Raw genomic sequence first — 17,370 nt, 5'->3', positions numbered from 1 at the left:
ATTACTTCAGAATGTTTGAGTACACGCCTGTCTGTCTGTCTGTCTGTCTCTCTCAGCTCAGTGACTCTGCTGGTTCCCACAAATATTAAGCTACAGGCAGCTAAAAACAGCTTAACACACACACACATACACACACACACACAGACACACACACACACACACACACACACACACACACAAACACAGTATAGAAATAAACACCTGAGGTGTGTTTTGTCTCATTAGTGTGAGATTAACTGAACAGCTGAGCTGTGTTGGTAAAGAAACTTTTTAAAAAATGAACTCATCAGAAAATACAGAAAAACAGTAACTGTAAATCAGTAGTCACTGAGTCATTCAGATTTCTGAACTTTTTCCTTTAATATAATCTGCAAATGAACAACGTCACTGTGAGGCAGGAAATCTTAATCCAACCTCCTCCCCCCTCTCTCAGTGGTGGAATGAGCTCCAGCTGCTGCTTCAAACTGTGACAGGTGGTGAACACCAGCAGCTGCAATCAGCAACTTAGCACACCACCAGAAGTTCAACAAAACATCTCACGACATCTGACCAACATCTGACCACATCTCATCAACACTGACATCTGACCAACATTTGATCAACAACTCATTGACATCTCATTGACATCTGACCAACATCTCATCAACATCTGATTGACATCTCACCAACATGTCATCAACATTTCATTGATATCTCATCAACATTTCACGAGCCTGTGGAGATGCCACTGCTGTGACAACAAACTTCAGCTGCATCAAGTGGTTTCATTTCCACTGCCAAGCCAATGATATCACCACTAAATCCATCATTCCTGTGATTCTCTCCACCCTGAACACTGCCCCTGTCTCTTCCCCCATCCATGAAAATGGATGCTGCTATTTGTGCTATTTGTGACAATTAAATATGGATGTTGTCTGACGTGCTGCGGTAAGCGTATTCTGTCACCTCTGGTTACCAGTGTTTGGTGATCATCATTTCTTGCCTACCTGTCTCAAACTAGATACTCTCTCTCTACTGACATTACATCTCTGACTCTATCACCAATTTAATCTGCACATTCACAGTAACAGTAGTTGCTAAATCATCCTCAAATCTCCACTTTCTGTGCATTACTTCATTGATTCACGCTATCTTCTGCTACTGATTTAGCTGAACTCTCAGCCATGACCTCTCGCTCTCCTTCTCCCTCTCCTGCCTTCTCTTGCTCTGCGTGTCAGATGTTCAGTTACTCCTCTGCCTTGTTTAATGATAATAGTATGTGTAATAAATGTAGTCTGTTTGCTGTACTTGAGGTGAGGCTTAGCGAATTAGAGTCCCAGCTCTGCACCATGGAATCTAATTCAGCAGCTAATGCTAAACAGCCCCGTTTAGCTGCTGCGTAGCAGCCTAGTGTAGCTCTTGTAAGCATTCCACCGGCAGTTCCCAAGCAGCCGGGAAAGCAGGCTGGCTGGGTGACTGTTCACAAGGACAGGTGTAGTTGTAAGCAGAAGCCCACTGCTGACCACCACCCAGTTCACCTTTCTAACAGATACTCCCCACTCAGCGACACACCTGCTAAGGAGCCAACTCTGGTGACTGGCAACTCCGTTTTCTGGAACGTGAAGATAGCGACTCCAGCGACCATAGATAAATGTGTTCCCAGGGCCAGAGCGGGCGACATTGATTCATAAGGATAAGCATAGATATGGTGGCTATACATGTCATCACTGGTCAAGGTGGTGTCCATAAAACAATGTGGGCTTTGTAGATCATTGGAAGAGTTTCTGGGGGAGACCTGGTCTGGTTAGGAGAGACGGCATTCATCCCACTTTTGATGGAGCATCTCTCATATCTAGAAATCTGGCAGAGTTTATTAGGAAGCCAAAGCCCTGACAATCCAGAGTTCAGGCCAGGAGACAGAGCTGCAGTCTGACGCGCTTCTCTGTGCCTCCTTTAGAGCAGTCACCCCCCCATTACCCCATTGAGACTGTGTCTACCCCCCCCAACCACTTAAATTAACTAAATCAAAGGTCAACAAAAGAGGAGTTAGTCACAATAATCTAATAAAAATCCACACAGCCAATTCAAATGTACAGCAAAATAAAATAAATGTGGATTACTCAATATCAGATCTCTCTCATCCAAAGCTGTACTAGTTAATGATTTGATATCAGATTACCATCTTGATCTATTCTGTCTGACTGAAACCTGGCTGCGTCAGGATGAGTATGTTAGCCTGAATGAATCCACCCCACGTCATATTAATACTCACATTCCCCGAGACAATGGCCGTGAAGGTGGAGTCGCAGCCATTTTCAATTCCAGTTTACTAATCAACTCTAAACCTAAACTAAATTATAATTCATTTGGGTTAGGGTTAGGGTTAGGGTTAGGGTTAGGGCTTGGTAATTCACTATTATCAGGCTGCCCCAACAAGTCTCTAAAGACTCTGCAGCTGATTCAAAATGGTGCAGCATGATTACTGACAGGTACTAGGAAAAGAGATCATATTTCTCCTGTGTTAGCCTCTCTACATTAGCTCCCAGTCAAATCCAGAATAGAATTCAAAATCATCCTCCTCATTTACAAGGCCCTTAATGGTCAGGCTCCGTCTTACCTTAAAGGTCTCATAGTCCCCTACAATCCCACTAGGATATTGTGCTCCCAGAATGCTGGTTTACTAGTGGATCCCAGAGTTTCTAAGAGTAGAATGGGAGGCAGAGCCTTCAGTTATCAGGCTCCTCTACTGTGGAACGTTTGCCCAGTTTGGGTCCAGGAGGCAGAAACACCCTCTGTACCTTCAAGAGTCGGCTTAAAACTTTCCTCTTTGATAAAGCTTATAGTTAGGGTTGGCTCAGGCTTGAACCATCCCTTAGTTATGCTGCTATCTCTCTCTCTCTCTCTCTCTCTCTCTCTCTCTCTCTCCACAGTATGGATTCATATCCCATAAATACATGTTACTAACTTAATATCTTCCCTTTCCTGTAGTATTGTGCTCTTCCATCTCTCTCTCCTCTTCTGTCTCTTTCTGCAGGTATTTCTGCCTCTGGAGCTGTAGAGTCTGATCTGTGATGACGAGTCTCCTGCTGCTCCTACAACTCCACTCAACACCTGCTGCTATAATTAGAAATTACTTATACTGCTATTAGTTTTAGTACTACATTAGCAGTTAATACTTTAATTATTATTATTATCATTACTACTACTGTATTTTCACCTTACATTTTATATGGAACCCGTGTTATGCTATGTTCTTCTCTCACTATTCTATTAACTTCTGCTGCTGCACATGAAGACACCAAACGTTTAATTATTCCAAGGAAGAAGAATTACTGTCTAAAAGCATCATCACGTTATTACTCAACATGAAACAACCACAGTTAAGTCACTGTACAAAGTTTACATGAGCTTCCATCATTCAAATATTCAGCTTTAACCATCCTGACTGACACAAAACATTAACATTCATTAATTCAACAAGTTTAAATGAAACATCTGAAAACACGTGTCTGCTGGTGAAACACCATTCATCCATGTGCACTCACACATGTAAATATCAACATGTATGAATATACGCAAGCACAAACACATAAACAACACATATGAGCACAAGACTGATCAAACATGTTGCAACAGAAACATTAATGTTAGAAAAGTCTTACTGTGTTCAGCTGCTGTTGGTACATTCACTGCTTTAAACTGAAGGTAGGTGTGTGTGTTACAGTGTGTGTATCCGTCACTAACATGTCATTCAGCCTCTTGTCTTTGTGATAACAGGCGCCACACACAGACTCACGGAGACGAACTGCATTAATGCCAGTCACATTCTTGTTTTTCACCACAAGATGGAGCCAAAAGAAATTCAAATCTGTACATTTATAAAGTTAAAATAATAAAAATAAAAATCAGGGTACATATTTAAAATCAACAAAACTAATGAAGCAATCACATGTCCAATCAGGTGGACTGCATGCAACCAATCAGTAAAATTATATATTATGTTAAAATTATAAAATAATATGAATTTCTAATAATGTTAAACTAATGTGCTCACATATTTTAATACTGTTCAGCCCAATGTAAAAACATTGAACCTTGCTCCTTAGATTCTCAGCATCTTCAGCTGCACCGTCACTACTGCTAGCATTTGTCAGTACTGCTTGTTCTGGCAGCCATTTATTATCACTGCCATCAGCATCATCCTCATCTGACTCAGGTGGTATTTGCACCACTATCCTGTTGGCATTTATATCATGCATTGTACTTGAGCTCTATAAAATATAAAAATGCACTAACTGTTGCTTTCATAATGGAACTAATCTGCATATAATTTAGTTTTTGTTACAAAAGCTGTAAGTTTTACTCTAATAACATGAAGCAGTTGATTCACAGCCAAAACAGATATTGCAGATAAAATATTTAAGAAATGTAGTTGAAATACAGCCAGTGATGCATTATGTCCAATCCAGTGAATAGATGATTAATTGTAATTTCCTCTTAATATAAAATCAATTTTTGGAAATTTTAATAGTTTTAGATGTTACTTGGGTTAAGGTTATGTCCCCCCCCCCCCCCCCCGGTTATTTTTTATTTTTTTGGCAGGAGTCTCCTTCTTTAGAAGAATTAGCAAGATATCCCCGAGCTGCTCAGCATTTCTGGCCATCCATCGGCCATCTTGGTTTTGAGAAATTTGTCTTTGTGTTTTTGTCGACTTATACATTGACTGGCCAGTGAGTGGCAGCGTATGGAACAACACTATAGCATCCGATGTGGTGGCTGATGTGCAACTCTGCCATCAAAAGCCATCAATATACAAGAAAATAGCTTTTTAATAGCTGTCCACTGTAGTGACCATCATAAATGAAAGGGTTAAATCAATGTTCAAAAAAGTTTTGATGGTGCCGGTAGAACATATTAATTTTTTCCATATACAATGTTCAGTTGGTTAGTCATATTTCTTCAATGCTGCAGTTTACAATAATAACATAATGTATGAAGACAGTAAAATACAAGTAGAATAAAGTCAAGAAAAGTGCAATTAACAGTGATGTCATGTCACCTCTTCTGTCATTAAAAAAACTGAAAGGTTCAACTGAGTAAAACTGAACATTACTGTGAGAGGATTTCATGTCTTTCAGATTTTCAGATTCTTCTCTATCATCGGTTCTGTCTAGAGGCGTCTGAACAACCCCAGATTTGTGAGGAGACCAGGCTAACTGTTTCCCCTACTCTCAGTAGAGTAGAAGAATCTGATGATCTGACAGAGAACAGTGGGTTCATTAAATGTTGAACTACTCCTTTAATAAAATAACACTTGAATCTTTCATGAAGCTGTCTGTCTCTGACCTGTCGCACTGCCTTCACACACACACATACGCACACACACACAGCTGATATCAGTGTTGTTGTTCCTGCAGAGTGTGATGTTGTGTCACACTGATAGAGAAAAGTCCTGCTGCTTTTAATGCAGCAACACACACACACAAATGCATGTGTGTGTGTGTAACTGTAGACCGCAGAATGTTGTTGGACGAAGTCAGAGACGCCCGGCATTTCCTCTCTCTCTGTCAGCTCAACACGCTAAAATAAAATGATGTGTGTCTGTATGTGTGTGTGTGTGTATGGCAGCGTCCTGTGAGAGGTGAATGACAGACTACAGCTGACAGAACCCTCCTACAGACAGGGGGTGCTGTAGTTACTCTGGAGCTGATTTCAGGAAATACTGACTATAAACAGTTTTAATATTCTTCATGTTCAGGTCAGACAGTTGTGCAGGTGATAAACTGTTTGAAAATCAAACTGTTTCCTGCAGAATGTCGACTTGTGTCATCTGTGATGTGTTAAATATTTAAACTAAACTTGATGTTGTGTTGGTTCAGGCAGAGCACTGAAATTAAGTTAACTGTTGCAGTATGCTTCATAATGATTGGCTCCTTCACAGCTGTGTGGCCAGAAATATTCAATCATATCCATGCAGGTATTATAATGTGGCACCATCACTGTTACTCTGCTGATCATGTTAACAGTTTGTTGCTGCAGCTGATCTGACACCTATTTAAAGTCATCACTCTGTGTCTGAGACCTGGTGATCAGCTGGTTGACAGTCATCAGTTCAGATGCTGCAGAGCAGAAGGACACAAAGCTAACTCTCTGCTGCTGTGCTGTTTGTGCGATCGCTCAGATAGTGACATGTTTAAAACCGTACCAGTGGCTTCAACAGCTCTGTCTCCTGGATTCAGTTGCACCTCTCACCACTAAAACATTGGTCAAAGAGGTCTATGCCCTGGTTCACTGAGGAAACACAGGCCTTAAGCAGACCTGCAGGAGACTGGAGCATTTTACAGCTCGTGATTCTTTGGACTTTTTCTGTTGAACTACTAAAATAGATGATATTACATAAAAAAAAGTTCCTCATTAAGATCACTTGAACATTATAGTGAATATTATGAACAGTACAGTCTAGACCTGCTCTATATGAAAAGTACCTTGAGATAACTTCTGTTGTGATTTGGTGCTATCTAAATAAAACTGAATTGAAATGAATTCCAGAATTGGACCATGGCCTAAACAGTCTAAACTCACAGAGCATTTAGGAAGATTCCAAATCCACTTTTGTTAGTTTAACTGCAGAAAAAAAGGTTGCAGCACCAGAACTGTGTTTCAAAATGGTTGTACTCAGTCTCTTAATTAATCATGGGTGCATTTTGGGTGTAACATGCAATAAACCAATCAGGATGCCATCTCACATTCCTTTCAAAAGCCAGATACACCTGGACCTTGGTGGATTGCTATACTGCTATACTGTTATACTGGTAGATCTGCCAGGCAGTAAGACTGAATGCTTCTCTGCAGAGGAAATGGATTGTGTGTTCAGACTATCTATGGCAATAGCAGGATGTGTAACAGAGTCTATGAGCCTTGTGCAACTGCCTGTGTAGGCACAGACAAACACTGTGCCACTGACTTTAGACCAGGTTTTGTTGGTCAGTCACTTTCCACTACCTCAAGATATCTGTGCTCCTAACTACATCTCATTTTGAGACCAACAAACCCAAGGGCACTCAGATGGGTGCAAGTGCATTTGCTATTTAAACAGTGTGGGCACTGAATGGGAAAATAATGACTGAGTCTATCTGAAACTAGAAAAGATAGTTGGCGTCATGCCACTTTGGTGTAAGATATGGCCCAGTATCTCTGGAATCCCCTCTGACCCTCTGACAGCTAAACTCTCCAAAAATCCCTTCAGCTTCAAAACTTAAGAAACCATACCTCATTCCAGGGTTTCTTAATAATTGGATGGACCAGTCTTTTACCTTCCATTCTTTTAGGACTAGACAGAGATGTATCTCAGCAGCTTTCAGTCCACCTATTGAACTGCAATCTTTTTGAACCTTTTCAGTCTGTGACATTTCACTCCACTGAAACTGCACTAACTAAAGTGGTAAATTATCTTCTGTTTACTATTGATTCAGATTCCACCTCTGTGTTTTTCTTACTTGATCTCAATGCAGCTTGTGAAACCAGTGTATATTATTGACCATGACCACATATACTCCCACAACGATTGGAAAACAAATTTGGCATCTCTGGCCCTCAGCTGGTCCAACTTATCTGTAAGAACAGTATGTCTCCCATAATACTACTATATTACCATATTCAGATGTGAAATATGGAGTAGCCCAGGGTTCTACACTTGGCCCTTTGCTTTTTCTATTTATATTTCACTTTTTGGCCAAATTATTCTTAGTCATGGAATCAATTTCCATCGTTAGGCGAATGATACTCAGCTCTGTCTTCCTGTAAAAGCTGGTGATCTTTCTCAAATCATGAAATAATAGGTCTGTTTTTCTGCTGTGAAAGTCAGATGTCACAAAACACCAGTTTGTTCAAGTAACAGTTACTTTATCAAAGACAGCCAAGAATTTGGAAGTTTAATCAGCCGACCATCAAGGCTGTCATTATCCACCTATGCAGCAGCTAAACTCTTCTTTTTTCTTTATTCAGACCGTGGTGTGATCTAGACTAGATTATTATAATTTTTTGTTTTCAGGCCACGTGATTGTACTAGAAGTGTTCAAAGGGTTCAAAATGTAAATGAAATATAGGACATTTTAGCCATTTCACCATTTTAACTTCCTTGATTGCATCAGTGAGATCAGACTTTAAGATGCAGACTCTCATACTTGTCTGGTCTCTTTAAACTCAGATTCTTCAGATGTTGTTCACTTTCAGAATACAGGCTCCAGCTGTCTCAGAGTAAAATGAAGTCTGCAGCTTCAAATATTAAATGACCTTTAAAAGAAACAATCAAACTCTGAGTGCAGGACTCAGAACAGCAGAATATCAGCTGAAGATTCAACATGAACTGAACTACACAAGTTCGGAAACTGGTGACTGATGTGTGTGAACTGGTTAGTGTGGTACCAGCTGACTGGTCTGAGATCTTTCTGATAAATTTGTCTTGACAGCTGAATTGCTGGTGTTAAATTTTGCTGTGCATATCTGATTGAGTCGTAGTCAGACAGAAACTCTGACAGTCGACTTCAGAAGTTTCTCCAGTTTCTTGCTGAAATCTCTGTGGAATCAAACCAGCTACAGTACAGAGCTACTGCCAGACCTGAAACACATCCTCACACTGATGTACAAGTGAGAGTGTGTGTGTGTGTGTGTTTGCTGAGTGTGTGGTTTGTCAAGATCACATTGCAATTCAGATGCCAAGTAACTTGTAACTCTGAAACCTCCAAATGTGCAGCAATCACATGTGCTACTGTGTGAGAGATCTGCAGCTTCATTCAATTTCTGAAGTTTAAATTACCTATAAAGTCAATGAAATACAAACATTGCAGGTCTTTTGCTCATCAACAGGACATCATGTGACTCAACAAAAACAACAACAACCACCTCCTCTGACATACAAGTATATGCTGTATTTTCTTATTGATCAGAACAACAGTGGCCATAATCTGATAAACAGATGAAGTTTGGAGCAGTTATACTTTTGTGTGTTTTATTACTGTACATTTAATGTTAATGCTAAATGTCAAAATAGAAACTGTTTTGTTCTGAGACATTTTACAGACTTCCTGTCCAACTGAGAGATTTTCAAATTAAAGACATCTTTTACAAATTGTTGTTTTAACCTCCAAAGCTTTGTATAAACAGATCCTAAATCTGTCTGGCTGAAATTTGGGTAAATGTATGTAAAATGAAGAATATTTCCCTCTGTCTAAATGATGCTTCAGCAGCACAATCCACAATAAATCTGACAACACAACTTGTAAGGCTGGTTTTCCCTGTTGATTCTGTTTGTTTAGTTTTAATGAAGAGTGGTGATGTCTTTTTACTTTACACATGAAACTGCAGAGAAAACCAGAGTTTCTATCTACTCATTTCTGAGTGTCTTTGCTGATTAGCTTAATGCAAAGTGTTTAGGCTAGCTAGCTGTTAGCTCCTGTATGAGGCCTCTGTCAACACTTGAGCAGCACAGATATCTTCAGTTACCAGATATGAGTGATAATCCATCAATATTAAAACTTCCCAGGGTCAGGACATCATTTTACAGCATACATGCTGAAGCTAGCAGTGCTAATCTGACTAGCTAAATGCTGTTTCCTCTAGTATGCTGTTAACCTTTCACACTGACCCTGCTCAGTTAGCAGTTAGCCTGGCCACAGCCACACTGAGCTAATTTAGACTGCAACAGTTGTTGGTGGCAGCAGTTGTTAATATCTGATCTCTGATCAGCTTGTTCACCAGTCAGCTGGCCTATAAATACTGAGAGTGCTGGCTTATCTTAAACTCTAACCTGGAGTCAGCATTGTATAAAACCTGAAGCTCGTCATTGATCTAACGAGCAGCTCTTTAAAACTATTAACATCTGAGTCACATGGAGCTTTAGGATGAAGAGGCAGTGGCTCACAGACAGACAGGCAGACAGGTAAACAGACAGACGGCTTCTGCTGCCTTCTGACAGTAACACTCTGCCTGTCACCAGCTGCTTCACTCAGCTGCTCTACAGATGTTACCTATCCAGGTGAGACACCTGAGAGTCAGTCTGTCTGTGGTCACACTGTTAGTTTAGTTTCACCTGTAAGTTACTTCAACAGTTCAAATAAAAATATGGAACTTGAATGAATTAATAAACTGAAAACAAATTAAAACTGATTTTGTTTAATTAATAAAAAAATTTACATATTCAGATCTCAACAGTGCACAACTTCTGCAAACATTTAGCTGAATCACTATTTTCATCTGTAACTGAGTAATCAACACCATCCTCATCATCACCACCACCATTGTTATCCTCATCATCACCACCATCATTATCCTCATCATCAGCATCATCATCGTCACTGTTTTACTGAGTCTGATGACCTCATGACGTACAGAGTTAAATCAGAGAGTCACTAACACGTTTACCACAAACAGAAACATCCTCTGTCAGCTTCAATCTTTCCTCTGTGATTATGTTTACAGTCAGATCTGTATCATACCTGAACCATTCTCTAGTTATGCAGCTATAGACAGATATGGATTTCCCATGATGAACTCCTCTCTCCTCTCTCCTCCTGCAGGAGCTGTAGAGTGTGACTGTAAACCACCTCCTGCCCCCATGATCCTGCTCAACACACACTCACATAATAATGATGATAATAATAATAATAATAATAATAATTATTATTATTATCATTATTATTAGTCTGGTTCTGCTTGAGGTTTTTCATCTCCACTGTCGCCTGGTGCTGCTCATGGCAGGGAGCATGTATAATGATATGAAGAGTTTGGTTTAGACCTGTGTCCTGAAATAACTTCTGTTGTGAATTAATTGGTGCTATATGAATAAAATTTACTTGACAGTTCATTGTAAAGATGTCATGAATGATGAATCCACTGTCAGTTCAGATTCAGATATAATTACTGATTAACTGATCACTTATTATTCTGTTAGTTCTTGTTAATAATAATGAAGTCAAGTTCCTAAATTCTGGTTCTCATAGATTTAGACCGTGATCCAGTTTAGACCTGAATTTGAAGTCATGATGAAGAGTCATGGTGAAGGTGGGAATATTTTGAGGATAAAAAATGGAGTTTAAATCTGAGGAGTAAAACAATACTTGACGGTGTTGTGAATGTCAAACCGAAACGTCCAACAGAACAAAGTGTGATGTCTTTCTCTAACCTCTGACCTGAACACACACTGAAATCATCGAGAGCAGAACAAACAGATGAGAGTTCACACTTACCTGCTTCTGTTGTTTATTCACAAATAAATCCAATCAGTATCTGCAGCGTGTCTGTCTGTCTGTCTACCTGTCTTTCTGATGACCTGTCTGTCTCTCTCTTTCTGTCTGTCTGACTGACTGTGTGACTGTCTCTCTCTCTTTCAGCCTGTCTGTCTCTCACTCCAACTGTCTGTCTGGTGTCTTCTGGCCTTGCCTTGCTTCGCCTCTCTGACTGAAACCTGAGAGGTCAGGTAGTGTGTCATCACACTCATACACACACACACACACACACACACACACACACACACATGCACACACTCACAAACACACACACACATACACATGTGAAGTCACATGTTCATCAGTTGAGTCCTTTTTTAAATTCATTTGTTAATTATAGAAATTATCTGAACATTTCTGAACAGCGTGATTGGTCAGTGAGCTTGGTCCTGAATGAGAGCCACAGAGATTTGTCCCGTTAGTCCAGATGGTGACTGTGATGGTTGGTACTACAGTAAACCCCAGTCAATGACAGACGGCCGTCAAACTGACTTGTTAGTGTTGCCCTGTTTAATGTTTCACCTTCATCCACAGTTTGTTTCTGCTTCTCCAGATATGAGCTCCTCTGTTTGCTTGGTGAAGTGCATTATGGGACAAAAGAATCAATGGTTCAGCCTAATGTTTCAGACACAACACCATACAGACCCACTAACCAGGTAGAAAGAGTGTTGCTGAACTGGGAGACCAGTCATCTGAGAGTGCCACCAGGTGGTGAGTCAGAACACATGTGAATTGTGCAGAATGTTTTCAGTTTGATCCGGGTCAGCAGCAGCAGAAACATTTAGGTTTTAACTCTGTAACACGTCACAGTTTAAAGTCTTCTACAGCCTCCACAGACCAGTTCATGAGGCAACAGCAGCAAAGTCCTGCTCTGAGAAACATGAAGACAAACTGAGTCAGATGCTGCTCCCCACTGGTGGAGGAGGAGAAGTGTAACACATATAGAAGATGACTGAAAGGCAGAGGTGGAACATGTTCTGCTGAAGGATCTTATTTTGAATTTTAGAAAGATAAAGTGTTTTAACAATAATTCATCATTTAATTAATGTCAGTATGAGTTCTGCTACATTACCTGATCCTCACCTGATAACACACCTGCCTCTAATTCCCCTCATCAGCCACTCAGCATTTAAACCTACACATTTACTCCAGTCCTGCTTCCAAAGTCCTCCATCCAATCGTTTACCTGTCTCTGATACCTGTGATCTGATTATCTGTCCCCAGACACCAGATTCCTGTCCTGCAAGCCTCTTGCTGCCTCCATCAGACAGTGAGAAGGTTTTCAAATTTAGATTCATAAAGTCACACAGTGAGTTGCCACCTGTTCCAACCAACACTTTGATATATGGACAGGTGCTTGGAACTTTGATTAGTGAACAACACGTTCTACTAAGACACAGCCAAACGCAAAGTTCCTGTACACCACCTTCTCCACCTAACATCTGATTAAGTAAAAGATTATGTGGTTTTTAATGTTTTGAAAAAGATACTCTGTCATTTCTACTTGAAGACTTTGGATGACTCTAACTCTAACCCTAATCTTAACCCAGATGGACTCAGTTCTATCTACAACTAAGGAAAGAAAAAATGATGTAGGTGTTTTCTATTTAGGGTAGATATTTGCTCCATTAGTGGTCCAGTAGAGAACAGTGGCTGTTTTCTATTTAAGGTGGTGTCAGTAGATGTGTGTTCAGTGGAGGATTCTAGAATCTGTTTCAGATCTATTTGCAGTTTGTCTCTCTGCAGGAGAAATCCTGAGAGGATTTGTTCATTAGTTAATTCTCTGACCATAAATGGAGCTGATGGACTGATGGAGAGTATTTAAACTGTCTCACAAAGGAATCTCCTCTGTTTCCTCTCCTCTTCCCCTCTGTTCTCTTTCACTCCGTTATTTAACTCTACCCTTTGTTTTTTTTCTATTGTATCATGGCCCCAAAGAAACCAGAGCAAAAGAAGGAAGCAGTGAAACTTTCTCCAGAACCAGAAGCTGCTAAAGAACCAGATTTCGACCCACACAGCATCAAGGTCTGACTGTCTGTACCTGTCTGTCTGTTTCTGTCTGTACCTGTTTTTAACCCTGAAATAATTTTAATAGAAAAAACAGTTTTGGAAATCATGTGAGTAAAGAAACATTTGATGAACTTTGTCCTCGGGCTAATGTTAAACAGAGTCAACAGAGTCAACAGAACAAACAGAAACGTCTGTCAGCTCATTCTTTTCATGAACTGCCTGAAATGAAGGTCAATGATTCAATAGTAATGACAGGGTTAAGGTTAACCCTTTCATTTCATTCTCAGTAAGGACTGATAATGACTGATAAAACACACACACACACACACACACACACATAAAGCACAGACCAAGCACGAAACCAAATAGAAAAACTAAAGTTTAGGAGAACATCAACATCTGGTTGTGAAATTCAAGAAATTATTTTACTTGATTCTTGAATCCTTGATGTTTTTATGTAAAGACCTCAGTCAGTTTCCATTGATTCCAGATCAGTATTTTCTGTGATTTTTTTCAGATTGAGTTCAGTGGTGATCAGATTGAAGGTAAAGGAAACACACACACACACACACACACACACACACACACACATTAATCTGAATCACTAGCTTTGATATTATCACAAATCCCAGTGTAAACAAAGACGATCTGTGTCTGATCCCCCAGTCTTTGTGTTTGAACTTCTTTGAGGTCTGGCTGATCTGCTCACATTCCCATCTCAATTTGTTTTGTGTGCATTTACACCTGGTATTAACCAGTTTTTCCTTGCTCCAGTTATGGATCACATCTTAATGCCAGGTGTAAATGAACCAGTTTCAGCTGTTTAATCCCAGTGTAAACTCTTTGCTGTGTGTAGAGTTTAAAGAAGCCTTCCAGCTGTTTGACAGAACTCCAGACAATCAGATGAAGATCTCCTTTTCTCAGTGTGGAGATGTGATGAGAGCTCTGGGACAAAATCCAACCAATGCTGAAGTTGTTCGAGTGCTGGGACGACCCAAACCTGAGGGTACACACACACACACACACAAGTTTTTTTGTTCTCCAAGTTACACTGTTACACTGAACTTATATATAAAATCTTAAAAATATATTCAGACTTTTCATCCTTGTGGCAGAGGGAGCATGAGAGTCAGACTCTGACATAAACTTAAAGTCCAACTTAAGAGACACCATTATTGTACTGATGAGCTTTTAATGGTTTAGTATAAAATTATATATCATTGACTCTTCTTTTTGAACAGAAATGGACAGTAAACTGGTGGACTTTGAGACCTTCCTGCCAATGCTGCAACACGTGGCTCAATGTAAAGACAAAGTGAGATAAAGGTTTTCATCTGCATAGGTCAATGGTTAATTACTGTAATTTATTTATTGGTAAAAGTATTAATTACTCATAGTATGAGTATGTGTGTGTGTTAACAGGGGACATATGAGGATTTTGTCGAAGGTCTCAGAGTCTTTGATAAAGAGGGAAATGGGATGGTGATGGGTGCTGAGCTGAGACATGTTCTGGTCACTCTGGGTATGAAAATCAGTTTTGTTTTTGTTCATAAATGTGTGTGTGTGTGTGTGTATGAGAGAGTTTGTTTCAAATATATTAAAATTGTTCATGAAAAGTTGGATATAATGATAAAAAGGTGATTTAAGACATTAAAGACTTCAGTTGTGTTGTTGTCTGGTTCTGGATGTTGTGACTTTATTCTGTAATGATGGGTTAGGGTAAAGGTTGGGTGCTAATACTAACCCTGATGCAGTTAAACACATGTTTTTTTTCCAGACATAATTTAATTGTTTGTCCATTGTTTTCTAATCCTAACCCAAGTCTAATATATTCATTTTTTATTTCAACATATTCCTGCCTGTACAGTCTAAATCCAGGAAGCTCAGAAGTTGTGATTACATGTTGTGAATGATTTGTATTATCAGGGGAGAGGATGACAGAAGGAGAAGTGGAACAGCTGCTGGTAGGACAGGAAGATGCTACTGGATGTATTAATTATGAAGGTAAAACTCACATTCAATAACAATACAAAATATACCTACAGACACAGACCTGTGAAATCACTGAAGAAAATGGCTTCTACATCTTTCAGCTTTTGTCAAACACATCATGGCTGGCTGAAACATCATTTGAGTGAGTTAACTTTTTCAACAGAAGAATCAACTGAATCTGGATTCTTCCACTCATAATCAGTCTGTTTGTGTTTCAGGTCAGAGTCTGTTCAGACAGAACTTCCTGCTTTCTTCCGGCTTCATTTGTGAAAGTCCCAATAAAACTTCTTTCACCTCCAGACTTTCAGCTCTTATTCTTGTGATTCCTTTTGTAGTCAGTGGTGTGTCTTATACACACTGTTATATATGTTATAATTCCCCATTAAATTTAGGTTGTAAGGTGATGCCTCTATGCCACTAGTATTAGAGTTACTTATTGTTGAACAATGTACTCCCTGACCAGGCTCAGGTGAATGGGACATAGCCCCTCAAGCTATTGTGACACACCTGAATTGGGTTAGATTTAGAGGTTGTCAGTACAATTAAAAAGTAAAACAGCAAAAAAAGAAAATGTCTGCAAACAAATAATATTCAGAGTCCTGAGGATGTCAGTCGTGGAATCATTGTTGCTGTGTTAACCATGAAGGTGTCACTGTCACTTTCTTCAGGAATCTGAGATATACTTCTGGGAAACTACAAATGAAAAATGACACCATGTATTAAGTCACAATAACAATGATGGTGAGAATCAGAATCAGAATCAGAATCGACTTTATTGCCAAGTAAGTTTGCACATTCAAGTGTGAAGTGTAGAGTGCAAAAATGTTAAAAATGTTAAAAATAAATAAAAAAAATGTTCCTTCCTAACTGACTCTCATGTTTTAACATGAGATGAGATCATCATTAATGTTTGAGTTTTTACTCACTAAGTTCAATAGAAGATTATCCTTTGGAGAAGTCTCTGTGATCTGACTGGTCTCTAACAGGTGAAACACAACACACAAACACAATGAAATATTTATTTGGTTGTTATAATAAATTATACATTTAAAATTATCATCTCTAACAGACCTGTAGCATTAGCACAGTCAGTGGTTAGTAGGATAATGCTGTTAGACTAAACATGTTGAACAGCATTTTTCTAATTGATCATATGAAAATACACATGCTGACATGGTGTGTTTGACTGTGGAACATGGAGTTCTCTGCACTGACCAGCCTGTAGCTGCAGCTGAGTCAATTGGTGGTGGTTTGTCGGAAACAATTTTTTCCAAGGTTGACCTCCAAATTCCAATCTATAGTATGAAACATGTAATTCCAAATTTAGATTTTCCAAGTTACCACTAGATGGCAGCATAGGGTTAGGGGTTAGGGTTAGGGGTTAGGGTTAAGGTTAGGGGGGTTAGGTCATGGGAAGGAAACACCAATAGGTGTCACTGGTGCACTGGTAACATGTGTTTGTCTGATCCTTTTTTTCTTTTTGTTTTTGTTTGACAGGCTCCATATTGGCCTATAGAGAGGAGACAAGTGGTAGAGAGGTGATGAGGAGCCGGTTTGGAGATGCTGGAGCAGCAGGCTTCAACAGAATGTAAAGGTAAGTAAAAGGAGGGGACGTTGGGGGGGGTGTGGAAAAACACATATAAGGGGAAGGAGTGATGGTTACTAAAATACTATATTTGTAATTTTTGTTACTATTGTTTTTGAATTTTCACAGGGAGAAAGGAGTCATCGACATCATCACTAGGCTGTGTTGTTCCCAACTAGGGGCCACCAATCCTGGAAGTCACCTGGGTCTGGATTGTAAGCTCTTCTGTATGGAAAAAATTGATTTTTGTTGTAGACAAAGAATATTTTTAATAAAAAGTATTTATGCAAGTGTATAGTTATTAAGAGAAATTAGGTGAATTCATCTGTGAGTGTGGTTGTTCTTATGTATAGGTGAGATGTATTATTATATGCATGTTTTCTCTCTTTTCCTTTTTTCCATGGCCTGGGGTGAGTCAGGACAGCTGTAGGAGCGAGAGTAGAGTGAGAAGTCAGGTCAGAGTCAAGGACCCAATCAGAGACAGATGGTTAGATTTTAATTTTGAGTTCTGATTCGGGTTAG

General features: G+C 39.5%; 2 protein-coding genes across 3 annotated transcripts in view; one reads left to right on the top strand and one right to left on the bottom strand.

Annotated features, from left to right (window-relative positions):
* The window catches only part of scn4ab (sodium channel, voltage-gated, type IV, alpha, b), a 28,137-nt gene extending 16,545 nt beyond the window's left edge, over positions 1-11,592 (bottom strand). The window contains exon 1 of one of the 2 annotated variants that reach the window (XM_051068605.1): positions 11,223-11,592. The gene's annotated coding sequence lies outside the window, so the exon portion shown is untranslated. The remainder of the gene's footprint in view (positions 1-11,222) is intronic. The other variant, XM_051068604.1, reaches the window with a different exon arrangement.
* Positions 11,593-13,187: 1,595 nt separating this feature from the next.
* Positions 13,188-15,564, top strand: myl4 (myosin, light chain 4, alkali; atrial, embryonic). Its single transcript, XM_018661365.2, has 8 exons — positions 13,188-13,286; positions 13,789-13,816; positions 14,128-14,277; positions 14,513-14,586; positions 14,694-14,793; positions 15,198-15,275; positions 15,365-15,405; positions 15,482-15,564. Exons 1-7 carry the CDS (start codon positions 13,188-13,190, stop codon positions 15,391-15,393), a joined length of 558 nt encoding a protein of 185 aa, XP_018516881.1. The 3' UTR covers positions 15,394-15,405; positions 15,482-15,564.
* Positions 15,565-17,370: the final 1,806 nt, after the last annotated feature.

Source organism: Lates calcarifer, unplaced genomic scaffold (assembly GCF_001640805.2).
Source record: "Lates calcarifer isolate ASB-BC8 unplaced genomic scaffold, TLL_Latcal_v3 _unitig_5006_quiver_581, whole genome shotgun sequence".
Lineage (NCBI taxonomy): Eukaryota > Metazoa > Chordata > Actinopteri > Centropomidae > Lates > Lates calcarifer.
This window is presented reverse-complemented; position numbering and strand designations above follow the sequence as displayed.

Excerpts from the sequence above, each read along its gene's own strand:
- myl4 (XM_018661365.2), top strand. The coding sequence starts at position 13,188 with ATGGCCCCAAAGAAACCAGAGCAAAAGAAGGAAGCAGTGAAACTTTCT. Across the intron at positions 13,817-14,127 it reads CAGTGGTGATCAGATTGAAG|AGTTTAAAGAAGCCTTCCAG; the intron begins GTAAAGGAAACA and ends TGCTGTGTGTAG. Across the intron at positions 14,278-14,512 it reads GGGACGACCCAAACCTGAGG|AAATGGACAGTAAACTGGTG; the intron begins GTACACACACAC and ends CTTTTTGAACAG.